Raw genomic sequence first — 25826 nt, 5'->3', positions numbered from 1 at the left:
TATGGACACCATTTTATCAGAGAGCACACAGGCTCCTTCAGACCCTGTTTTGGCGCACAATCACCTTCAGTCACACCCTTTAATGTTGGCTCCTTCTGGGAAATTTCTCCTGAAGCAGTGCTCTGCCTAAGTAAGCATGCTAATTTCCCTTTGTCATACTGATGATCCCTGTTCCCACGTGCAGAGCAAAGGGTTCAAGAACATTAGAAACTAATCTCTCAAGTGTACATTTTTTCTCCTGTTACCTAGTTGATGAGAATAAAACCATATTCATGACATATAGGTCCAAGTTACAGATGTACCTTCATATTAAAGGTACATATAAGAAGAACTTTTATACAAGTTATGTCAAGAGGAAAGTGTAGATACTTATTTTTTTTTCAGAATTAATTGAACTTTTATTCTGACAATATGTGAATTTAAACCTTAGTACACTTTATTTTATTTTATTTATTTTTTTCCTGTATTTTATTTTATTTTATTTTTTATTTTTTGATTTTTTTGCCCCCCTCCCTCCCTCATATACATACCCTCCCTCCCCAGAGTTTTATGTCCATTGGTTGTACTTATATGCATGTATACAAGTCCTTCAGTTGATCTTTTATCTCCCCCAGATCTCCCTCCCCTCCCCACTGGGAAAGTGTAGATATTTATGGAATTGTTCTGATATTTTAGCGACCCTTCCCCTTCTTTAAAACTCACCCAAAGCTGGTTGTCCTTTCTCCCCTCTTTCATTCATTAACTAGTTTATTAATTAACATCTTTGTGCCAACTCTTGGCAAGCCTGTATTTGTGCTGTTGCCATGGGTTGTAGATTAGTAGCTATCTAAATTCACAGCTTGGAGATCTTTTTGTAGAGGAATTTTTATGTTTTTCATCCCTCCAACTCAACCCCTTAATCACAAACCATGTTTCCCCCCCCACCCCCACCCCCCTTTCACTGCTGATCTTTGAAATGTCTCCACTCACATAATTGTCCCCTTAGCCACCTCCCAGCCAGTCTCATATTTCCATTTCAGGACCTCTCTTCCATTCCCTTCCATCTACACTACTTCTTTTCTCCTTCCCTCTTCAATACCTTGTCAGTTTTGTATGAAATTTGCATCCAATTTTGAGCAAAAGAGATGCATTTCAGTATGGGAGGTGGGGAGATTCTGGGATCTCTTGTAACACCATGTGTAGGAAGCCCCTGGAGGGCCAGGTATTCTTAATAGTGACCAATGTAAGACCAACTTTGCAAGGGAGTGTGTGTATGTGTGTGTGTTGGGGGAGGGGGAAGAATAGGGTGATGATAGAAATCCTTATTTATTTATTTATTTATTTATTTATTTATTTATTTTACCAAATAATACATTGAAGGGTCTTTCAATAAATTTCTTATTGGGACACTCCTCTGCTCCATGTCACATTTTCTTGAACATCTTTTATTCCAGTTTTGCAAGTCTGGCTGCTATGCTGGGTATTTCTTGCTTTCTGCCTGGAGTTTCTTAGACACTGAACTGTGGATGCTTCTGGGAACCTGCCTTGTACTGTACTTTCAGGTCTCGCAGATGAAATTTATAATCTAAAATTCCATTTGAATACACGGACTAATTTACTAAATTTGGTTTTGAAGACAAAACTGGAATTCAATAAAACTGCCACTTTTATAAATATAAATGATGCCCAGTAACTATTCCATTTTTATTGTTGTTGGTGGTGTTAATTGTCACTGGTGGATATTTTTTCCATTGAGTTTAGAAAGAGTGAAAGGAAGGGGGAGGTAGAGAGAAGAGAGAGAGAGAAACATCAATGTGAGAGAGCCACATCAATTGATTGCCTCTTGCACATTACCCAACAGAGATAGAGAACCTGTAGCCCAGGAATGACGTGCCCTTGACTGGAATTGAACCTGGGAACCTTCAGTTTGCAGGCTGACACTCTAATCACTGAGCAAAGCCTGCCAGGGCTGTTCCATTTTTTATAAGACAGTTTTGTGATTATGCATGCACTAGAGACCTGGTGCATGAATTCATGCATAGGTGGGGTTCCTCGGCCTGGCCAGTAATTGGGGCCAACCAGGGTAATGGGAGGTTCACCAGTAGGGGAGATCATGGGAGGTTGGCTGTAGGAGCGCACTGACCACCAGGGGACAGCTTCTGCATTGAGTGTCTGCCCCTGGTGGTCAGTGCACATCATGGTGATTGGCTTTTCAGTCATTTGGTCGCTTAGGCTTTTATATATACAAATTAGAGGCTCAATGCATGAAGATTTGTGTAAGAATGGGCCTTTCTTTCCCTGGCTGCTGGCACTGCCTTTGTTCTGGCAGGTTCCACTTTTTGTTCTGGCCCCGAAGCCACCTTTCCACCTTCCCACACTGCCCAGAGGCCCAGAGAGGCTGGGGTGGTGTGGAATGCCTGAATTGTTGCCATGGTGATGATGCAAGCATCCCACCCCGCCCCTGGCTGCTCCATCGCTTGCACATGCAAATTAACCCATCTTCTTTGTTGGGTTAATTTGCATACTCACTCCTGATTGGCTGGTGGGTGTCATGAAGGTATGGCCAATTAGCATGTTACTCTTTTATTAGTATAGATGGCCTGAAAATACTATGAGGATCAATTTGTAAGTTTCTCCCAATATTTCTATCTATTTTTGCTTTTTATTTGTTGGAGATATATTATTAGATATATGCCAGTTACAAATTGCTAGATCTCTCTGGTGACCATTTACCACTTTTATTTTCCTCTTTTATTGCTTCTCTTACATTTTGAATTACTTTCTATTTTGTCTAATATTTCATTCATATTTATCTGGGAAATATTTTCCTTTCTTTTACTATCATATTTCTCAATATTTATATTTTTGGTTTAAGTATGTATCTTGAAGGAGTATCTAGCTGAGACTTAAAAAATTTATTCCAACGCCCCCTTTTTTTTTTACTCCATTTATTTAGAATATAATTATGGACATTTTGAAATTTATTTTTTGTGTGTATATTTAAAAATTTCACCATTTCTTTTCTTTGTGTTTTTTTTTAAAGTTGTTTCTCTTTTTTTTCATCAGATTGCTCAGACTTTTCTTATTCTATTTTTTCTGCTAAATTGGAAGTTATATATTCTGCTAGATTAGAATTTATGTTTTCTATTTCCGTTTTTAATTAATCTAGAATTTTTAAAAATATATTTTTATTTATTTCATAGAGGAAGGGAGAGGGAGAGATAGAAACATCAATGATGAGAATCATTGATCTGCTGCCCTCTGCATGCCCCCTAGTGGGCATTCAGCCCACAATTAGGGCATGTGCCCTTGACCAGAATCCAACCAGAGACTCTTCAGTCTACAGGCTGATGCTCTATCCCTGAGCCAAATCAGTTAGGGCCACAGTTTGCTGAGCACTGAGTTAAGGCATTTAATATGCCTATTTAATTAAACTTAAAACTCTCGAAAGCATTGGAAGGATTGTAGGATGCTACATTTGATTTTTTCCATTAACTTCCATGCTCTTGTTGCTCAGGATTTTCTCCCTATCTTGCTTGTTTTAATGCAATGATGTAGATATTTTTGTTTTACTTTCATATTGTTTTGACTTATTCACAACTGTAACCATTTCCTTGCTCATTGTTCTTGTGGACGAAAAGTGGCCACAGACTAAACCTGACAAGCTCAGGGGAGGCCTGCTTGGTGGCTTTTATAAACTCAGAGACGTAAATAACTGCAGAGGATGATCTGAAATGAAATCTTACTAATTATAAGCAGTTTATGGCAGGCAGTCATGCCTTACGCTAGAATCTTCCCTGACAAAAGTCAGTCTCTACCTTAGGTAAGCCTGTCTTTTTGCATCTATGATACCATACCTTTGGAATGTCAAAGTAAGTTCCTTTTTCTGGATCCCTCAAGCACAAATACCATACCAGATTGGGAGACCACAAATTCCCTCGTTGTTATTGAGTTACTGTTGACTAATTATCCTGTACCATCTTATGTGAAAGAACTTTATGTCTATTATTTTACTTTTTATCCAGCCTCAGAAGTTCTGTCTTCCCCCATTTTCTTTGCTTTCTCCTACCTCCCTTATCTATCACCAATGGATTTCGTGTAACCCACTTACATCCTCTCTTTTGATTATATCGATAATATATAAAGAAGGGTGCAGAACTGCCATTTTTTTTTTTCTGGAGCATATTCTCTATCCTTTGAGCTTTTGGTTCCTGGCAATAGTCAGTTTGGCTCAAATAAACCCACAAACATTTTCTACATGTTTGAATATTTCTTACATTGACATACTTCTTGCATTTCAGATATTCCTCCACTGCTATCTGTCAATGTAATCACTATTCTTGTGTCAGTGATCTGTTTTTCTTTCTATTTTTCAGACCTGCTGCTTGTCTTTTGGTTTTTGATAGTTTCACTGTGATGTATATAGGTGCTGATTTCATTCTAGCTGGCTTGGAATTTTTGTTCTTTCTGAACCTGGGTATTGGTCGTTCATTAATTATGGGAAACATTTTTAATTCATCGAATATTGCTTCTTCTCATTCTCTCATTCTGGACCTCCAAATGTGTGTGTGTGCGTGTGTGTGTGTATGTGTGTGTGTGTTCCACAACCTGTACTTGCAGACACAGGGGAAAGCCTGGAGACTGAAAACAGACCTCTGAAAACAGAGAGCTGGGAAAGATTGGAGAAAGAGGCGGCCCCTTCAGTCTGGCAATGAACAGAGTTCATTAAAGGAAACACATCCAAAGTGCATCTTGAGCAGCTGCAAGACAACGTGGGCTATTTGACAGGCACCAAAGAGTTCCATGCAACAGGGCAAGATGGATAGGGTTTTGCGGTGTGACCTGTCCTAGGTATGGGAAAATGCCTGAAATGCTCGCCCCTGAAAGAAACCAGCACAGCTTGGGGCCCCAGGGAGAGCTTCTGGCTTACGTCAGAAGGAAAGCATCCATCACCATCAGACAGTCTTGGAGGATTTCCAGGAGCACTCTGTCTGGCCTGGGTCTCGCTGGAGGGCCTGGCTGAGTCACATCATGGAGCTCTCTCCTTCACATTAAATCTTGCAACCTGTTTTTCAAATGTCATATCCTTTTGACTCTGAGCTATAATTTGTATTTATTGGCGAAATTTGATTAGTTCGTAGCTATTACTGATACGATGCTTGGCTATGTCCCTTGATCTTATTTTACATTTTTCAACTTACCATCCTTGCTTGCTCCTTTTCTCATCCCACCCTTTCCAGCTTTATAAAAAATTGGTTAACATTTGTTCCATTTCCCTCACAAATGGTTTTGAAGTTACACTCTATTTTTGGCTTTCTAAAAATTATTCATACGTTTTAAACGTATATAGCATATGTTTCTATAAATATCTGGTTCCAAGTAGCTTATATCACACCCCATCCAGACACAAACCTTCACATGGTTTTACTTTTTGTAGACGGCTGCCTGGGAAGACACATAGGCATTTTTCTTAATTATTGTCAGCTGAACTCAAGGCCTACGCAAAGCCATGCCTTGGGAACATGTTCCCCAAGATGGGCAACATGTTGTCAGCTAGGCCTTCATATCAGCTCAGGTGTCGGCAGGGGCGGGACTAGATATGTAAATCCAGGCATGCTAGGGCCTACTTAAGAATGCAAATAAGTTGATGATAACTACCTGGTATTGGGAGTATAAATTAAATGCGCTGAGAGGGGTTGTCTTCTTCCTGCCTCTCCTGCAGACAGAATGGTGGCCCACCCAGCTCCCAGCCTTAAATCTATTTCTGTGTCTTCTCTCTTTATTTCTATTATTTCTCAATCCCTGGCCACCTCCACTTAGAACCGATTCCTTAATCTCTTTTTCCATGCAGGACTCAGAAAAGGGAGATCCCAGCCATGTCTGGCCCCTGCCGCAACTTTTCTCTCCCCTCACTTCTTCCTGACTCCAAACCGAACACCTGGTGTTTCCCCAGAGCATCTTTCTGCTGCTCACATCTGGCTTCCCCAAGTCACGTTCAACTTTTGTATGTGTTTTGGGCTGTAATTTCTTCCTTTAATTCCACCTTGTTTGCCTCTCATCTGGCAGAAATCATCCTTAGGATTTCTCTTCAACCAAGGTATTATGGATGTTACCCAAAAGTCATATGTTGAAATCCTAAATGAGAGAGAGAGAGAGAGAGAGAGAGAGAGAGAGAGAGAGAGAGAGAGAGAGAGAGAGGAGAATGCACACATTAGGGAACATCGGTGTGGGGCCTATAGGAGGCGATTAGATCCTGAGAGTGGAGTACCCTGAATGGGATTAGTGCCCTTATAAAAGAGGTCTCTCACTCTGTCTGCCACACGAGGACAGAATGAGAAAACTGCTGTCTATGCACTGGAAAGTAAGCCCTCTCCAGACACTGAAGCTGCCAGAGCCTTGATCATGGGCTTTCTAGCCACCAAAGCTTTGAGAAATAAATTTCTGTGTTTCAGCTGTCCAGTTTCATGGTATTAAAAAAAAAATTATGCCAAACTAAAATACAAGGGCTTTATCTTTCCTCAACTTTCCAGATTTTATTTTATTTATTTTTTTTCAGAAAACTTTTGCAAGTTGTTTTATTTACAACGCCAACTTTCAAAAAGTCACTAAAGTTAATTAGACAATAAACAAGGCAGAAATCGCTTTGCAAAAAGAGGGAAAGCCCAAAATGCCACTTTCTATAGAGAACCCACAATTCAGTTTTATTCAGAGCAAAGAAAAAAGATACTTTTGATCATACTGGAAGAAACTCAGCCACAGGTTTGGTATCTGTACCCAAACTACACATGCAATGAAGACAATATTCTGCTAATACAATTGATTTGCTGCTGCATTTGTCTACTGTTTGCCTAATATTAACAATTATAAACAGAGCAGTGCAACTAGTATTTGGAACAATCCTTACAGTGTTACAGTGTCAGGCACAACTTTTCACTCCTCTTCACACCACTGGTTCTCTTTGCGTACCTGGGCTTCCTCTTCTTCAGTAAAGTCATTTTTTATATTGAAGGTCTTGCGAATCTCTTCAGGGGTTTTCCCCTTGATCATATTGGCAACAGTCTTGCATGTAACATCAAGCAAACCTTTGATGTCTAAATTGTTTGCAGCCAGAATTAGTTCAAATAGTGTTCCTTGGTCAACTTTGAGAAATTCTTGGTCCCAAACAGGAATATCGTCTGTCCGCTTTTCTTTGTTCTCATCATCCTCAGGAGGAGGAGGGTCATCCTTGTGGTGGGTGCACCACTGAATGACCTTTTTTAATATTGCTGCATTAACATTTGGTAGAGGAACTGGGTCATCATCGCCTTCATCATCCATTCCCAAATCTTCTAACATAGTCTTGATAGTCACAGATTGTTTGGCAATTTCAACATCAACTTCAAATATCTCTCCATCAGAACTCTGCAATTTAATTGAAGGCATGGTGCTCGGTCTCCAGGAGAGAACGGGCCGGAGGCTGACGAGAGCGGAGCAGCGTCAGCAGAAGCAGACGAAAAAGGTGGAGAACAAGGCCTCTTACCAACTTTCCAGATTTTAAAATAAAAATTTTTAGTTATGTCATATACCCATTCCACCATCTTGACTGAGTCTCTCATTTAGAATAGTTCTCTCATTGCCCTTGAGTCCATGACTGCTAATCAATCACGGTTGATAAGTTCACTAAAAAGACCAAGAAGTGACAAAGACTGTTCCAAGGAACCTTGTTATTCAGGAAATGTTCCTGGACTTCTCTTGATTTTGACATGGTTGCAAGGAATGTGTTGTGTTCTTCTAGTTGGCATGTCCTGTAGATCAGCGGTCGCCAACCGGTGGTCCGCGGACCACTGGTGAACTGTGATCTCTGAAAGGTTGGTGATCGCTGTTGTAGATTACAAACATTAAATTCTTCAGATGACAGGAAGGTAGAATTCATCACCAGGTGGCAGTGTTGGCCAGCTTTAAAATTTCTCAAATTCAGTGATGTAAGAAATTTGATTACTAATATTAGATTTGTTTTGCTATCACTCATCTTTCCAGTCACTACTTATTGAGCTCCTGCTCAATCAATATACAGCCTCTTGGATCCTCACACGGTATTTTTTGGAAGCCCTGTTTAATCTCTCCTGGCCTCAGAGAAAGCAATGTCCCTCCAGGCACTCAGCACATGTCTGTGTTCTGACCCCTTTCCTGTCATAGACCGAAAGGTCCCAAAGGTTGGAGATGGCTCTGTAGATTACAAACATTAAATTCCTCAGATGATAGGAAGGCAGAATTCACCACCAGGTGGCAGTGTTGTCCATGGTCCCTGTCTCAAAGTCATGCCCATATCATAAACTCTCCCTCATGAGTTGACTGAGCTGAGAGGCTGGGAAGCCCATGGTTCCTAAGGCCACAGGCAGCAATGGTGACAGTGGGGTCAGGAAAAAGGGGCCCAACAGCTCAGACCTGCCCAACAGCTGCTCCCTAGTTCCCTTCCTTCACCTCACAGCCTCTTATGGAGGAACCAAGCAACCCGGGTGATCACTGCCAAGCAAGCATCTGAGCAAGGATATTCATTGGACTGAGACCTCGAAGAGGTGGGGGCAGACTGCTGGTGGGCACTGGGACATTGGCTCAGAGTGTGTGGACTGTATAGGCTTCTACCAGATGATGAACCCATTGGATGGACCATGAGGGCAAGTGGCCTTTTTGGCACGTGTTGGAAATCCACATACTTTTCAAGACGATTCTGTCGACTTGCTTCTCTGAGTAGGGCTGAACTTGGCCATCCCATCCCATTTGCCCTTTGGTGTATAGGCATCCTCCTCTCACCTCCCCACTGTGACTCCTCATTCAAACTCAAGTTAAAGGACACTCCAGGACCTAGCTGAGAGCACCTTTCCTAGCTGCCCACCCCTTAATTTTTCTCATTTTATGCAAGTCAAAATACAAAGCTTTCAAGCCAGAGCTGTATGACATTCTTGGGAGCACGGGACCAGAATTCCGTCAAACTGTTGATTCTTGGTTGCATTGAAGTCAGTTCTAGTTGGTCCAGCTTTAAAAGAAAACCACAGAGAGTATTCCTGACTGCATCACTTGGGTGTGAGCTTGGGCCCAAAAGTCTTGTTGATCTGGGGGACTGCACCCATCCAGGTGGGGTGGGGCAGTCTACTGAATTGGAAACAAAGAAAGGCAAGGAATGGGGGAGGGGGTTGGGCTTGAGCTCTCCAAAGCTGAAGTGAAACATTCCTCAAACACACCCATGGAGCCCTCACACTGGCATTAGCTGTAACCTAGGGAAACAGAAGGAACTTGAGTATTTAGTTTGACATATCCTTATTGGTATGAATGCACCACTCCAAATTTTAGAGCTAAAGGATTCAGAATCTGGCTCACATTTGTTCATGTTGTTCATTATACAGATGAGAAAACCGAGGCTTAGAGATATTGAGGGACTTACCCTGTGGTGGGCTGGGTCAGAATCGAGAGTCTAGTCCAGGTCACCTGGCTCACTGTTCAGCACTCTGTCCACTCAGCTTTCTCAGGTTATAAAGTCAGGGTTTGATCCACGTGTGATGGTGGCCACTTATATCAGGCTTACCGTATTTTCCGGCGTATAAGACGACTTTTGAAACAAAAAAAAGTCAACCGAAAAATCGGGGGTCGTCTTATACGCCGAGTATATCCCGAAAAAACGTCTCGATATGCCGCTAAATGAATTTTCCAACTCGATTCCACACCAATCACTGCAAGGCTGCTCAGACCGCCTCTCTAACTCAGCCAATCCAAGCAGGCTTTTTATGCATGCAAATTATACATGTTCTGTACCCGAAGCTACACTTTATTCTAGTAAAAAGCCTGCTCAGATTGGCCAGAGTCAGAGTCAGAGTCTATTGAAAAAAGAACTGGTGTTGCCTCGGAAGTGGGGGGTAGTCTTATACAGCGAATATAGGCCTAAACCTATGTTTTAACTGTAAAATTAGGGGGTCATCTTATACGCCGGAAAACAGGGTAGGATAACTTGTGTCTGTGTGATCATCACTAATAATGCCAGCCTGGCCTCAAGTGAGAGCAGGAATAGGAGGTGTTGTCTCCCCAGAAGGGTGTCTACTAGGAGACCAAGAAGAGGGGATGTGGGCTGGGAGTCCTGGTTCCCCTTGGCCCTGTGCACCTGGCAGTTAGGAGACTGGGTTCTTCCAGGTGTCAGTGATTAGCAGTCACAGGAGACGCTGTTGTCTCTCTGATCATTCTCTTGGCCACTATTGGCTAAGGGCATTTCATGGAGGCCACAAGCGAATTCAAAAGTGGAAGCAATTTAAGAGTTTACAGGATTTGGTTTGATGGAATTTAATTAGTGTGTTGCTAGAGCTAACAGGGAATGGACCCTGCCATGAGGTCTGGCTGCTCCACAGTCTCACTGCCCTCAGATGGGGGTCCCCCAGCTCCAGGGACCCTCTGAGAACACCCAGCTGCCAGTCTGGCACCACCTGGTGTTGGTCCTGCTTTTCACCTCTTGTGTCCTGTGCCTGCTCTTTGGTGGTGAACCTACTCATCCTGGAGTTGCTATGCATTGTGGGGTAAGCCCCACAAAGATGGAGTGTGCAACTTACAAGACAGAGACAAAGGTTTTGCTGCAGCTCACCGCCCCCTCCTCCCGCGCCCCCCCCCCCCATCCCAATGAAGCAGATTACTTAGCCTCCCACATGTCATTGCAACCACTGAGTTCATGGAACATCAGGAAATGGGAACTGGAAGGGAAGGTGAGCCCTTCCCTCTCAAGGGACCACTCCCATACTCCCAGCCAATTGGGTTCTCTTCTTCCTCCAAATCCTTTCAAGGTTCTACTTGTGGATTTTTTTGTTTTGGATTTGCTTTGAATCTCTCTTATTTGAGCTGGTATGTGTCTCTCTGTTCCTCCCCACACTCCTCCCCCAATCATCGTCTTGAGTTCAAGGGCAGTGTTGGGTTCATTCTTGTTGAGCTGACAGCCCCCTGTGGGCTGCGCACACAGAATGGGCTCCACAGGTACTACCGTGTTTCCCCGAAAATAAGACATCCCCTGAAAATAAGACCTAGCGCAACTTTGGGAGAAAAAATATTAATATAAGACACTGTCTTATTTTTGGGGAAACAGGGTATTTGTGTGTCCTTGCAAAGAAGAGATGGAGGAATGAGGAAAAGGAAAAATACAGGGAAGAAGAAGCAGAGTGCTTTATAGGTGCATTGAAGGCACCAGACTACAGTGAACAGATTTGGTGACTTGATGTTAGGTCTTGCTGACTGGGGGCAGGTGGGTCTCCCAGGGGATCTGTTAAAGCAGACTGGCATCCAAGTGCTGCAACTCTCTAAGTAAAATTGGTTGTAGGTCCTATGAAGACAAATGGCAAAAGCTGCTACAACTAGAAGTTTTGGCCCTGGCTGGCCTGGCTCCAAGGTTAAAGCATCAGCCCATGCACCAAAGGTTTGTGGACTCGATTAGTAGTCAAGGGCTTGTACCTGGGTCTCAGGTTTGATCCCAGCCCCAGTCAGGACTGGCCCAGGAGACAACCAATTGATGTGTCCCTCTCACATTGATGTTCCTCCCTCTCTTCTTTCCACTCTCTCTAAAAATCAATGGCAAAGATATCCTCAGTGATGATTAACAAAAAACAAATGAACAAAATAAACTAGAAGCTGTGGAGGCAGAAAGCTAAGGCCCTACCACTTGCTAGCTGTGTGGCCTTGAGCATCTAACCTCTCTGTGCTTGTTTTCTTACATGTAAAGTGATGATCAAAGCATCTATCTTTAAGGATTGTAAGGGTCAGCAACTGTGGCTGTACCACCTTCTCCAGTTAAATCTCAGGTCTGAGACATAAGGTTCCTTCAGGTCTGAGATATAAGGTTCCTACAGAAACCCTCCCCAGTCCTTCCTGACTCTACAGCTTTCAGGACTGGAGGGCCCTGCTCACATTAAGGTTGAGGGGGGCTTCCTGGGAAGGAAATGTTGATCAGTGTGGCTTGGGTAACCTCTGTTCTCCCAGAACTATCCAGACCCCACAGGACACAGCTGTGTGGACATGGCTAGGGCAGGGGTGGGTGGCTCCAGCTTGTTCTAGCTCAGAGAGATCTCCTTCCAGGACACAGCAGGGACAGTCTTGGCCTCAGAGGCTGTGATGCTCACGAGGAAATCGAATAACTCGGGCCGTGGGAAGTACAATTCTGTGCCACCTGATGGGTTCTGAGGTGTTTTATGTACATATAGTGACTTCTTTTCTTTCTTTCTTTCTTTTCTTTTTTTTTTTAAAGTTCATCAATTATTATTTTTATATGTTTTATTGATTTTTTTTACAGAGAAGAAGGGAGGTTAGAGAGTTAGAAACATCGATGAGAGAGAAACATTGATCAGTTGCCTCCTACACAGTCCCCACTGGGAATGTGCCCACCACCAAGGTACGTGCCCTTGACTGGAATCAAACCTGGGACCCTTGAGTCCACAGGCGATGCTCTATCCACTGAGCCAAAGCGGTTTCGGCTATAGTGGCTTCTTTATCCAACCTGAAGGAAATGGGAACTGTGCACTTCTTTACTTAAAGAAGAGTCAATTCTATGTACATTCTTCATTGTTCTCTCTGTAGGGTCTCTTCCACTCCCTTACAGCATGGCAGCTGGGCCCCAAGACAGCAGGGGTGCAGCCGTGGCCTCACAGAGCCCAAACCTGGGGCTGTCAGAGCAGCATTCCCACCTCGTTCTGTCAGAACAATCCAACAGGCCAGGTTCAAGGCAGGGAGGGAACAAGTGCACTCCTCCTCTTGATGGAGTGCGCTTCTCACACACTTATTCCAGGGGATACAGCAATGGTGGTATCTTTGGGACCCATGCACAGTCATGGCCTTTCTTTCACTAAAAATGAGGGTTCAGGCCAAGTGGTGATTTGATATTGAAAGGGGGAATAGAGGGTGCTGGGTGTTGATGCTGCTACTCCATCAGTCCATGCGTTCTTTAGTAAGTCAATTGATTCATTTGGTCTCATTCTCCTCATTCATTCCAGTAGAGGTTTATGATGGGCAGGAGGTGACAGCACTGAATGCCTTGAAACATGCAAAAAACAAAACAAAATGCAGATCAAGCGCACACAGATCAGGGCACATGTCTAGTGGTAGCTATTATCACTGGTGTTCCAGCCTTAAAATCCTCTCTTCTGTGGCAGGAAGCAGGTATTCGACGTGGCTGGGGGCTAAAGGACAGCAGAATGGCAGGGGCATTCCCTCTGCAAATCTCACAGCTAAGAGTGCAGAATCTTGCCCAAACCCAAAAAACTCAACCAACCAGTTCTCAAAAACCCCCTTTCCCATGTGCTTGTCTTCTTTATTATGTGTTTACTTCTTGGGTGTTGAAACATTTAGGAAGCCGGTTGAGACAAGTTTCTATGTGTTCCCTTCTATCCTTTCTGGGTTGACAAGAAAAACACCACCTCTACTATTAAGCCCCCAGGTGCTGATTCCAGGTGTGACCTGAGAGAGAAGATACCCAATAAGATGGGCTCCTGGTGGCTAACTGGATTCAAACAAACAAAAACAGAGCCTAGCAGCCATTCCCACCAAGGGGCCTCTCATGCAAATGGCACTTCAGAGAAAAGCCTGAAATAAGCTACCGTCTCCTGCCTTCAACTGAATTGTGTTCCTGCCATCTGGTCCAGCCCTTTATAAATGGCCCGATGCATGAAATTCAGCACGGGGTGGGAATGTGTGTTCCTCAGCCCAGCCTGCACCCTCTCCAACCTGGGACCCCTCAAGGGATGTTCGACTACCGGGATCGGGCCTAAACGGGCAGTCGGACATCCCTCTCACAATCCAGGACTGCTGGCTCCCAACTGCTCGCCTGCCTGCCTTCCTGATTGCCCCCAACCACTTCTGCCTGCCAGCCTGATCACCCCTTAACCATACCCCTGCCAGCCTGATTGATGCCTAACTGCTCCCCTGCCAGGCTGTTTGCCCCTAACTGCCCTCTTCTGTAGGCCTGGTCACCCCTAACTGCCCTCCCCTGCAAGCTTGATCGGCCTCAACTACCCTCCCTTGCTGGCCTGGTTCCTCCCAACTGCCCTTCCCTGCTGGCCTGATTGCCCCAACTGCCCTTCCCTGCTGGCAATCTTGTGGTGGCCATCTTGTGTCCACAAGGAGGCAGCCATCTTGTGTGTTGGAGTGACAATCAATTTGCATATTACTCTTTTATTAGCTAGGATTCCTGGAATCCTAATTCAACCAATAGGACTGAGATTTTCCCTTTCCAATGGGATCTGCAGGGGTATAACTCCCTCAACATCTTCACTGACCAATCAGAGAGGCACCATTCTGACCAATCAGGACAGTGCCTCTGGAACCAATCAAACTGAGAGGATTTGGAGTCCTCATTTGCATCAGGGACCAGAGGCAGGGCCTTCTGTTTATATGTCAGCTCTCCTCTAGCTCTGGGAGTGCACTGCCCCTTTCCACCTTAAGATGTCCTTTCCAGGAGCTGAAACACCAAAGATGTCTCTCTGGACAGGGAGCAGAGCTGTCTAGCTGGAGAGGTGCTGCTGGTTGCATAGCTATGCTGTATCACAATGGAGCTGTTTGCATTGAATAGTTTCCCTCAGCCTCACACTGGGCATTCCTACTGGCCTTCTACGCTTCCAACACAATCTTCGTTTATTCTTCACGGTAGCATTTATTCTGCACTGGAGATATTACTCCCGTTTTCCACAGAAGTAAAACGAAGCACAGAGAAGTTCAGGAGCTTGCCCAAGACCACAGAGCTAGGAAATCCAGGGTTTGAACCCAGGCCACGGAGACTGAGGCAACTGGAGAAAACCCCCAAAGTCACACGCTTCCAAACCAGGCAGCTGGGTGATGAAAACAATGGACCACCCCGGATCCCCACAGCCTCCTGGGCGGAGGGCGCCTGATCGGCCCATTTAGCCCACAGGGGCTCCTTGAGTTTGTGTGTGCGGACGGACGGACGGACGGAGGGACAGACCGGCCTGGCACGAGGGGTGTGGGGAGGCGGCTTTCTCTGAATGGCACAGACACTGACAGGTAGACTTCAGCCTGAGATACGAAGCGACCTGCCTCCGCTCCTCGCGCCCACCTGTGCGCTGCGCTGCGCTGGCCGATGGTTCTACGAGGCTCCTTTCCTGGGGCCCGGAAGTCCGGGGCGCGGGCCCGGCCGGGGCGCACGTGTCCCCGCGGTTCGGTCCGAACCTGACCCTCAAACTGAAACTAAAACGGCCACAGTCCGCCGCCGCCGGGCCGGAGCGCAGGCAGCGCAGGCAGCAGGTCCGCCCTCAGCCTCGCCGGGGCGGGGACTCCCCAGCGCCCCTCCCCGGGCCGCTACCCCTCCTCCTTCGGGGTCCCCTCTCCAGGCGGGGAGGGGGGTGCTGACGGCGGCTTCAGGCCCGGAGGGGTCCGAGGAGTGAGTGGCGGCGGGAGGGCGGAGACGGGGCGGGCCCTCGGAGAGAGCGACACCCCCCTCCTCCTCCTCCTCCCCACCGGCTGGGAGCCTGGCCGGGGGTGCAGAGGCCTCGGGGCGCTGGGGCGATGGCGGCGCGCAGTGTGGGCTGCGGCGTCCGGCGGCTCCGGAGCGTCCTGCGGGGGCGCGCGGGGCCCCGGGGGTGGCCGCCCGGCGGAGGGAGCGCACCGCGCAGGGCGGCCTCCGGGCTCCCGGGCAGCTGCACCCCGTGCACCGGGGCGCTGGATCTGCCCACCTCGTACCCCGAGCTGAGAGCGCTGGCGGAGCGGCAGCCCGACGCCTTCTGGGGGCCGCTGGCGCGCGAAATGCTGGTGTGGGACAACCCCTTCCACACCGTCTGGGACTGTGACCTGAACAGCGGCAAGATCGGCTGGTTCCTGGGAGGCCAGCTGAACGTGTCTGGTGAGTGGGCGGCGGGGAGCAGGGCGCCCCCAGCTCAGACGTCCAGGGGCCACTCCGAGCGCAGCCGTCCGGGCCGGGCCGCTGGCCCGAGGGCCGGCACCTCCCTCTGCGCTGTCCCCCCGCGTCCCCCCTCCACTTCCCCGGCTCCAGCCCGCGCCCGCCCGGGTGTCAGCTCGGGCGGCCCAGCTGCTGGCCCTGCCCTGCCGCCTCCTCCCGTGGTGGGCTCTCAAGTGTCACCACGGGGAGCAGCAGTGGACACCCGGGGCAGGCCGGGGTGGAGAGTGCCGGGTGCACAGGAGTAGTGGGGACTTCCCCGCACTCGGTGTTACCACCAGCTAGCTGCCTGCCTGGCGGCGACTGGTTTGGGGAGATAGGTTGCCCAAGTAAACAAACCAAGCGGTGGTGGCGTGGCGCGTAGCCTGGGAGGAGGAAGCCCAGGGCCCGCAGCTGGAATCACTTATCTCTTGGCTCCCTGGCGGTGCCTGTGGGAGTGAGGAAAAGAACGGGCGGGGCCTCCCAGCTCTCAGTTTCAGATGACCGTGCCCCTCCCAAGTCACCCCCCCCCCCCCCCAATTCCCCAAAACACCTACCCATGGCTTGCTTTAGATCTGGTTCTCTTTGAGGTCCCAGAAACTAGCACCACCAGCCCCTAGGCCTTTTGGTATCTGCTGAGATGGAGTCTGACTACTGTTAGGATTTGGGATTTGGGCGGTGGGATGAGTACACTGTGCCTGGAGGCAGCAAGGAGAGAAGGCCCAGGAACTGGAGGCAGTGGCCATGCAGGCAGGGTAGACTGGGGTGTGTGGGTAGCCTGGGGAGCAGGGGATTTATCTCTAGGTGGAGTGCTCAGGGGGGTTGCATGGCTAGGGAGGATGAGGTACCCCTTTAGGCGGAAGTGGGGTCTAGGGGATGTTTGGGGGGGGGCAGGGGGAGGGGGAGACTGACATGTAGATCTTAATGGCAGGGTCAGGTCCCTGGCCAAGACCTGAACTTCATGGTAGGGTCTGGTGTGTGCACAACTCCACCATTTACTGGGCCTACGACTTCTCCTCTGAGCCTGTCGCCTCATTTGTGAACCTGGGACAGTAAGCCCACCTGAAGGTTGATTGTGAGGACGGAGTGCTGGAGGTGTGGGACAGGCCAAGCACTTACTGGTGATCAGTAAGTAGTAGCAATTTTATCATATTTAGAAATAGCCATACAATTATAGGTAGTGTTTTGCAGTTCTTTCTTTCTTTTTTTTTTAAGTATATTTTTTGTTAATCCTCACTTGAGGATATTTTCGCATTGATCTTTTAGAGAGAGAGGGAAAGACAGAGAGAAACATCGATGTGAGAGAAACACATCGACTGATTGCCTCCTGTACTCACCGGGCCGAGGAGGAGCCTGCAACCAAGGTATGTGCCCTTTGACCGGGATTGAACCCGGGACCCCTTTTCTGCAGGCCAGCGCTCTGCTCTGTCCACTGAGCCAAACCAGCTAGGGCTCTTGCAGTTATTTTTCAAACAAAGAAACTTAGGGAAGAACTTTGGGCTAGATTTCTCCCCCAACCCCCACCCCCCATTTTGCATACTATTTTGATGGTTTACTTAAAATGAATCACTTAGGAGGTAAGTGTTTTCTTTAAAATTGAGTCAGCAGCAAGTGTCCTTGAACTAGTGGGTAAAAGAAGCACAAAACAAACCCTTAGGCTTGCAGTTACCCTTGAAGGGAGGAGAGCGCTTACAGGAGAGAGCAGGGCATGCAATGTGCAGCTCTTGGGCAAGCGACCGGGACTGTGGAGGCCCGAGGCCACCGGGGTTGGTCAGGGTTGGCTCAGGCATACTTGTCGCCTCTCACTCCCAGATCACTCACTGGGGATGGACCCCACGGGACAGGCAGGAAGGGCCTCTTGAGCCTCACTCAGTCAGGCTCAACAAGTGGTTGGCCAGCAGAAGTGCCTCTTTTTTCCTTCACTTATTTAATTAATTAATTAGTTAATTAATTAATTAAAAAAATTTTTTTTAAACCAGAAACTGAGCTTTAGAAACTGCCTTGTGGAAAAACAGGTTTCCAGCAGCATTCTCACCTTGAATGTGTATGTTCACCCTTTCATCTGTCAGGAATATCTCTGCCCTCTGACAGTGTCTGCAAACCACAGAGGTGATGGTGTGAAAAAGACCGGGCCAGGAGCCCCCTAGATAGTTGTGGATGGTGGGTATCCTTTGGGCTGATCTGTCTGTCTGATAGTCACTGTAATGATGGCTTATTCCAAAGGAGTATCACTTAAAAAAAATGTATTTTATTGATTTTTTACAGAGAGGAAGGGAGAGGGACAGAGTTAGAAACATCGATCAGCTGCCTCCTGCACACCCCCTACTGGAGATATGCCTGCAACGGAGGTGCATGCCAGCCCTTGACCGGAATCGAACTTGGGACCCTTCAGTCCGCAGGCCGATGCTCTATCCACTAAGCCAAACTGGTTAGGGCAGGAAATACCACTTTTGAAACTCCCATTACACCTTTAGGAAAATCTGTATCACTTGTTCTCAAACTGTGGTCCCCAGACCAGCAGCACCTGGCAATTTTATTAGACATGCAAGTTCTTGGGCCTCATCCTAGACCCCGGAATCTGAAGCCCTGAGGGTGGCGCTCTGCCATCTGTTTTTATAAGCTCTCCGGGTGCTTCTGAGGGACACACAAGGTTGAGAACCACTGATCCATAGGCTCCAAACTAGGGCAGACAAGACACTTCTAAATGGGCAGAATTGGGATTCGTGTCCCAGAGATGACTCTAGTAAGCAAACAGAAATGGCAGATGGGTGGTGCAGTACAGCTTAGTGGTTCTGGGTATGTCCTGAGAATCCCACCTGGGTCTGCATCCTTGCTTTCCCCTTACCATTCTGTATGTGGATTTCCTTGTTTGCACAACAAGACAGTCTGAATTGTGTTCTAGTTACTATTGCTGCATATCAAACTGCCCCCAAGAGTTCGTAGTGCTCTCGCCATTCTGTGGGTCAGGACTTTGGACAGGGCCCCAGGGGCATGGCTTGCTTCTGCTCCCCGCGGATCAGAGTCCGAGGCTGTCGTCACTAGTCTGGGGCCTTGACTGGGAGGACTCAGGCTGGCTCGGCTGGAACTGTGTCCTAAACCACTTACACAGGCCCAGGGAACATCGACCAGAAGTTACAGACACTACAGCAGAAGCTGCTAGGTTTCTTCTGACACAAAGTGGATGGCCTGGGGACACCCAGGGCTGTTGTTAACATTAAATTAAGTCAAATCTCTGCACAGTTTTGACTCACACCCAGTCAAGTTGTTATTAATGAATGAATCCTGTGGGAGTAGGGAGCTGGGGGTGGCTAGGGGGCTGTGACATTGAGCCTCACCTTCAGCAGTGCTGCTGAGAGTGCCGTGTTTCCTCTGAACAGGACCACATGCGCTTGTGTCTGATCAGTCTGGACTAGGCTGGAAACGGGTCAGGAGGACACCCAGGTGGTCAGTAGGGCTCCTAAGATCTAAAAAGGATTCCTCCCAGACTTTGAGATCTGGCTCTGTCCTCCATATGGCTCAACCGATGTTCTGCTCTGTGGTGTATAAACGCAATATGATAGAAAGGTGCAAATGCAGAACTGAAGGGTAATAATGTATGTTGCTTTTAAAACACACAACCAGCCGGGACCGGTTTGGCTCAATGGATAGAGAGTCGGCTTGGGGACTGAAGGGTCCCGGGTTCGATTCCGGTCAAGGGCATGTACCTTGGTTGCGCGTATATCCCCAGTAGGGGGTGTGCAAGAGGCAGCTGATCGATGACTCTCTCTCATCGATGTTTCTAACTCTCTATCTCTCTCCCTTCCTCTCTGTATAAAATCAATAAAATATATTAAAAAAAAATAAAACACACAACCAAACATATTTTAAAAAATATATATATTTTATTGATTTTTTACAGAGAAGAAGGGAGAGGAATAGAGAGTTAGAAACATCGATGAGAGAGAAAAACATCGATCAGCTGCCTCCTGCACACCTTCCACTGGGGATGGGCCCGCAACCAAGGTATATGTCCTTGACTGGAATCAAACCTGGGACCCCTCAGTCTGCAGGCTGACGCTCTATCCACTGAGCCAAACCGGTTTCGGCCAAACATCTTTTATAAATATCAAATTCTGAGTCTGATTTTTTTTTTTTTTTAATATGTGTATTCTTTCTTTCAAGCAAGGGTTTAGAGAAACTATTTTTAACCAAGCATTGAACACAGAGGTTTCTGGATGCTTTTGGGGATATTCATTGTGGCAATGGGAACCATTTTGCTATATCTTTCTTTTATGATGCGCCTCCAATAATTCAGAAGGCAGATTCACTGACAATCGCAAGACATGATGGTCTTGTGCTTTGCTTATTTCTCAGCAATTGAAGTAACTTGTCCAAGGTCCTTCCAGGAACTTGAAATGAAAATGTAACCCCATGTCTTGGGAGAAAGTTCCTCCGGAAGGGACCGAATTGTCCGCAGTTTTCAGAGGCCTCACTTCCTTTAAAGGGCAGATGCTTCTGGAGAGTTGGCAGATACAATTTTTGTGACTGATGTAATATCTTACCTCGTGCCAGGGAAATTTTCTATTTTAGGAAAACCCATTGTGAATCCTTTTGTGAATATTAACTCCCTTGTTTCTTTTGATTAAAATAGAATTTCTTATACGTGGGTTCGCTTCAAGTTGGGGAGGGGAAGGATGTATTAAGACAACCGACAGGAGTTCTTGAAAATTCCTGCATATGTGTGTGTGCCATCTTTATAATGGATATTATAACCTCTTTTAAAGAAACAAAACAAAAAACCTCCCCAAATCCCAAACCTATGAACCATCAGCAGTCATTTGCTGAACTATTTGCAGAGCTGTGTTAGGCTCAATGGTAGACCTGCCTTGAGGTGAGCATGATGGAGCCTCTTCTCATCTCATTGTCATGACACCAGTGTGAAGTGGTTGGTGGTCCCCTTGTACAGATGTGGAAATAAAGGTTCCAACTCATGAAGAGTGAGGAGCAGTGCAGAAGATGCCCCAGTGCCACTGAGTGCATTCTGATGAGGAGATGAATCACAAATCAGTAAATGAGCAAATCCACTCTAGGGTTACTTCCTCGAGGCATTTACAGTTGCTAAGGGAAGAATTATGATGGCGCCCCCAATCCACACCCCCATGATTGTGTGAGTCATAGGGACAAGGTCCCTGCTCTCAGGGATCTTATGAATTAGACGGAGGAGAGTTTAGCAGAGGCAGCATTGTGTCCCAGAATGGGAACACGAGGCAGAATAACTAAGTGTTAAATGGTGTGGGCCACTGGGTGCTGGAGACAAAGAGAGATCATTGCTGGGAAATTTGAGTTAGGAGGTGGGGTTTGAGCTGAGCCTTGCATTGCATTAGGGTCTTGCCCAACTCTTCCTGGCAATGCTTGTAAGCGGAATTTTCTTGTCCCACTTCTCAGTTCTATGGGTGGAGACGCTTTTTTAAAATGTGGAGGAACAAGAATTTCTTCCTTTTATCCTTGCTCTCTCCCTTTATTCTTTGCTTTTCTCCCGGAAGTTGGAGCAACAGCAGGAACCATATGTATGTGTTAAATGCCAGCAGATCACATGCTGTTTTAGGGCCACTGTCACTCAGTCCCTGCACTGTGCTTTCTCTAGGTCACATGAGTGTAAACCATGGCAGCTGAGACACTGCCTGTCCCCGAGAACACTGCACACAACCCGACCCTGTGACAGGAAACTCTCCAATGGCATCTAATTCCTATTGTCACGCCCGGCGTTAGGAACTGTTACCCCATTTTGGATTAAGAAAGTGACATTTAGATTAAATGACAAGTGTGTCCTCTCTGCTTGATGAGTGTTTGGACAGGGTTGGACTCTGCAGGGTGGGTTTGACCTGTGATGTAGGTGAGGGCACGGTCAGATATCTTATAGAGCTCACAAGTGTGCTTTTAAAAAAATATATTTTATTGATTTTTTACGGAGAGGAAGGGAGAGAGATAGAGAGTTAGAAATGTCGATGAGAGAGAAACATCGACCAGCTGCCTCTTGCACACCCCCTACCGGGGATGCGCCCGTAACCAACGTATTGAGTACATGCCCCTGACCGGAATCGAACCTGGGACCTATCAGTCCGCAGACCGATGCTCTACCACTGAGCCAAACCGGTTTCGGCTCACAATTGTTTTTAAAAATTTATTATTTTTATTGCTGATAGTATTACAGATGTCTGCCATTTTCCCTGCCTTTACCCCTCTCAACCCAGCCCCTGCCCCATCCGAGGCCTCCATCACACTATTGTCTATGTCCAGGGGCTGTGCATATATGCATAGATGTACTTTGATTAATCTTTTCCCATCTCCTTCCCCACCCTCCCTCTGAGATCTGTCAATCTGTTTCATGTAGCCATGCCTCCCCTAAACCTATTTTGTTCATCGGTTTATTTTGTTCTTTAGATTCCACATATAAGTGAGATCATGTGATATTTGTCTTTCTCTGACTGGCTTATTTTGCTTAGCATAATCATCTCCAGATCCATCCATGCTGTTTCAAAGGATAATAGAAAGATCATTTTTACAACTGTATAGTATCGATATTTCATTGTATAAATGTGCCACAGCTTTTTTATCCACTCATCTATTGATGGTACAAATATGAACATCTCGAGGTGTCTTGATGGGCACAGTGGCACAGTCATTAACCTTTTGGGCTGGGTGTCTGCCAGAATTCCCCTTTGCATGTGCCATTTGTGTGGCTAATTGGATTGGCATCTTGTGTGGTTTGAGCTCTGTTTCTGATAAATTCAAAGCCAAACTCCTCGGTCTCTGACAGACACTCCAACTCTAGTTCCCCCTCTGGGGACTCAGGGGAGAGTGTGTCCTCAGCTACTAATTGTTCAAGAGAAGCCAGAGATCTCTAGCTTTAGTGGGAAACTTTGATTTATCAACTTCAGACCACTCCCCCCCCCTCTCTCTCTCTCTCTCTCTCTCTCTCTCTCTCTCTCTCTCTCACACACACACACACACACACACACAAACACACTTTATTGTATAAATCTAGGTTCTACCACCCTTCTTCTCAATTTCTCATATTGTTTTTTCTCTGTTCTGTTTTTTTTTTGTTGCATTTCTTCTCTTCTGTTTTTCTAATAATTCAAATAATGTTTCTGCATCAGTAATAGTATTAATAACTTTTTCCCCATGACATCTAACTTTTAGTTAAAATTTTTGACATATAATTTACATACATGTTGGAAGCCAGGAAATTGAAACGAAATTTTTTATTATAAGAATAAAATAGCCCAAGAGGGGAAAATGTAATTCACACACACACACACACACACACACAGACACACACATAAAAACTAAATTATGTAATATTTTCACATGAGTTCACCCTCTCAAGCATTATAGAAATCCTATGATCTTTTGGTACCTCCCATCACTTTTGTCAGAACGGTTATCCCATGTAAAAGCCTCTCACTCACAGTATGGCATCTATCAGTTCCTTATATTTATATAACGGTACTTGAACATTCGGTATTTCATTTGTTTCCGGTTATGGCCTCTTGAGTTAGAGATAATAGCTCGCAGTTACTAGGAGGAGATTGATTTGGAGAAGATAAGTAACTGCTCCAAAGAGAACAAATACACACATTTACATGTCTGGACATTGGGGTGACCTGAAGAGCAGGTGGACAGATGGCTGCTACCCCCCAACAGCTGTTTGTGATGTTTATTCCCCCTGCTGTGGGGGAGGTGAGCAGTGAAAGGCCGGCTTCCGAGGCTGGCATTTGCAGCCACAGCTAAGCTCACCTTGAACAGGATGTCAGCAAATGAACATGATTTTACTAATCTTCAGGTTTACAGTAAACCAGAACAACTGACCTCTTCTTTTCATGGGAAATCATGTGACCTGAGCTTGAGTAAGAGGTGGGGGGGTGGGCAGGAGGGGAGCAGAGCCTTCCGGCAAACCAGCATTGCATTTCCCCGTCATTGCAACACTCCTTGGAGCAGAGGCTGGTTTTAGGGTGCTGGCTGGACACCTGAGAAGGAATGTGGATCCTTGGCCTGGACTGTGTGTATCTCTACCACATGTGGGAGCTCCTTGCATGAACCTTGTACTGCATCAGGAGCATCCTATTTGCATGAAATATTCTTTCCCAACAGCGCAGGCTGCGGTGCTCAGCCCCAACTTCACATTAGCACCACCCAGGGAGCCTTGAAACCACAAGGTCAATTGGATCAGGGCCCGTGGGGGAGGCCCAGGTAACACCAATGTGTGGCTGGGCTGGAGACTATTGGCCTGAAGTACCTGCCTCAGATTGTCCACAGGGGATCACCCCAAACCTGTGAGATCAAATGTGCGTAGTTATTGTCTTGTTTTCCCAGGCTCTGACAATCATCCTTCTCCTTGCAAGGAAGTAGACACCTCACCTTTGATGAGGGATGGGTCCACCTCATCGGAGAGCAGTGCAGGTCACAGCAAACCAGGCCCTCCCCTGATTCAGACTCTGAGAACACCCTGTCTAATGCTTGTTAACCTGTTTTTGTGCAGTCAACTGCTTGGATCATCATGTTCGGAAGGCCCCGGAGAGTGTTGCTTTGATCTGGGAGCGAGACGAACCCGGAACAGAAGTGAGGATCACCTACAGGTACTGTGTGCTCCCTGACGGCAGACATCTTGGTGCCCCCCGCCCCCCACGGGTCTCCTGGGTCTCTGTGGCCGCTGTAGACGCTGGCACCTGGTGCCTCTGCTGAACTGTTTCCCAGAATTGCCCAGTTTGGAGAAGGCCTGGCTTTCCTGTGTACTTGGCAATGCTCATTGTCTTCAGATTCCCACAGAAGGAACTGGTTCCTTGGGAACAGCGATGATGAATGTTGAGGGCATTGGGGAGGCCGTTGGCACAGTCCTGTGAGTGTGTGTCTGGTCCTGGGCAGGTGTCCTAGTTGTCTGAATGTGAAGGAACATTGGGCATGTTCTCGCATCCCAGGAGAAGTGAGTGTGAACGCGAGCTGAAGGAAATACACGCTGACATCATTATTATAATCACTCTCAGTGCGCTCATAAGAGTGGGACCAAAAATAAAAGCAAGTCTTTTAAAGAGGGGATACACCTGACATTTGTATTCTTTGATTCCTTAAATTCTTCACATATTCTAAGGGCCAAGCACCCTTCTGGATATTGTGTGTGTGTTGAGGAGTTTGAACAAAACTCCCTCTCCCTTCCACTCTGTAAAAAAATCAAATATATATATATATATATATATATATATATATATATATATATATATGAAGAAGAATGGGGTAAACACTTTCCAGGCCAATTCAGAACCCTGGGGGTCCTTATTCAGCGTAGGTCCCTGGGAGCAGAAAGAGGGTGCCTGGGGTGGTACGGTGAGGGGATGTGGTGGGAGGAAGGTCCAGAGAAGCAGGTCCAGACCCAGGGGCCCGAGAACAGCAGTTCCTCTCCTGCCACTCAGATGCTGAGGGGGGAGGAGGGAGCACTAGGCACCTCTAGTTTCCCATTTGTTTCTTGAACTTGGGATTTATCACCAAAGATGGTAAAATTTGCCCAAAATGATAAAAACTACTCAGCTTGACCTTTGGGCGCAGCAAACTGACATTGGTTTATCTGCTGCAGCTTCCGGTGGGCACTGCCCTACGGGTCCTCTCCTGTTTTTGCCAAGACCCTCAGCAGCCACAGCCCCTCATGGCCTTCCCAGCCTCTGCATCCACCTGCCTCCCACGGGCCGAGCGAGAGTCTAAACAGATAAACCCCAGGCCCCATCGGACCTCGGTCAGGTCCCAGGTCACGTGTGCACAGCGGACGTTAGGGAGCGCTGCTCCAATAGACAGACTGGCTCCACCGCTCTTCACCTTTATCGGCCATCTTGAGTGATGTGCGATCCGTTAGTGAAAAGAGCAAGGCTCTGTGGGTGGGGCCGAGGAGCTTACCATCTGGATTGGGGAGATAAGGTGGTTCAGCCACAGATGGAATTCCTTC

At 46.8% G+C, this 25826-nt stretch overlaps 2 protein-coding genes across 3 annotated transcripts in view; one reads left to right on the top strand and one right to left on the bottom strand.

Annotated features, from left to right (window-relative positions):
• Positions 1-6657: 6657 nt before the first annotated feature.
• On the bottom strand, positions 6658-7504 carry LOC118708118 (S-phase kinase-associated protein 1-like). The gene has a single exon (XM_036419144.2). It carries the CDS (start codon positions 7399-7401, stop codon positions 6910-6912), a length of 492 nt encoding a protein of 163 aa, XP_036275037.1. The 5' UTR covers positions 7402-7504; the 3' UTR covers positions 6658-6909.
• A 7708-nt stretch (positions 7505-15212) lies between these two features.
• ACSS1 (acyl-CoA synthetase short chain family member 1) overlaps positions 15213-25826 on the top strand; it is a 54122-nt gene continuing 43508 nt past the window's right edge. Inside the window, exons 1-2 of one of the 2 annotated variants that reach the window (XM_036418471.2) lie at positions 15213-15823; positions 24378-24474. In XM_036418471.2, coding sequence (XP_036274364.1) covers positions 15490-15823; positions 24378-24474 — 431 coding nt within the window. In that variant the 5' untranslated portion in view covers positions 15213-15489. The remainder of the gene's footprint in view (positions 15824-24377; positions 24475-25826) is intronic. The other variant, XM_036418470.2, reaches the window with a different exon arrangement.

The sequence above is a fragment of the Pipistrellus kuhlii genome, unplaced genomic scaffold, assembly GCF_014108245.1.
Source record: "Pipistrellus kuhlii isolate mPipKuh1 unplaced genomic scaffold, mPipKuh1.p scaffold_m20_p_6, whole genome shotgun sequence".
Taxonomy (NCBI): domain Eukaryota; kingdom Metazoa; phylum Chordata; class Mammalia; order Chiroptera; family Vespertilionidae; genus Pipistrellus; species Pipistrellus kuhlii.
This window is presented reverse-complemented; position numbering and strand designations above follow the sequence as displayed.

Bases quoted from the DNA above. Each gene is read 5' to 3' on its own strand.
- LOC118708118 (XM_036419144.2), bottom strand. From the start codon at position 7,401: ATGCCTTCAATTAAATTGCAGAGTTCTGATGGAGAGATATTTGAAGTT.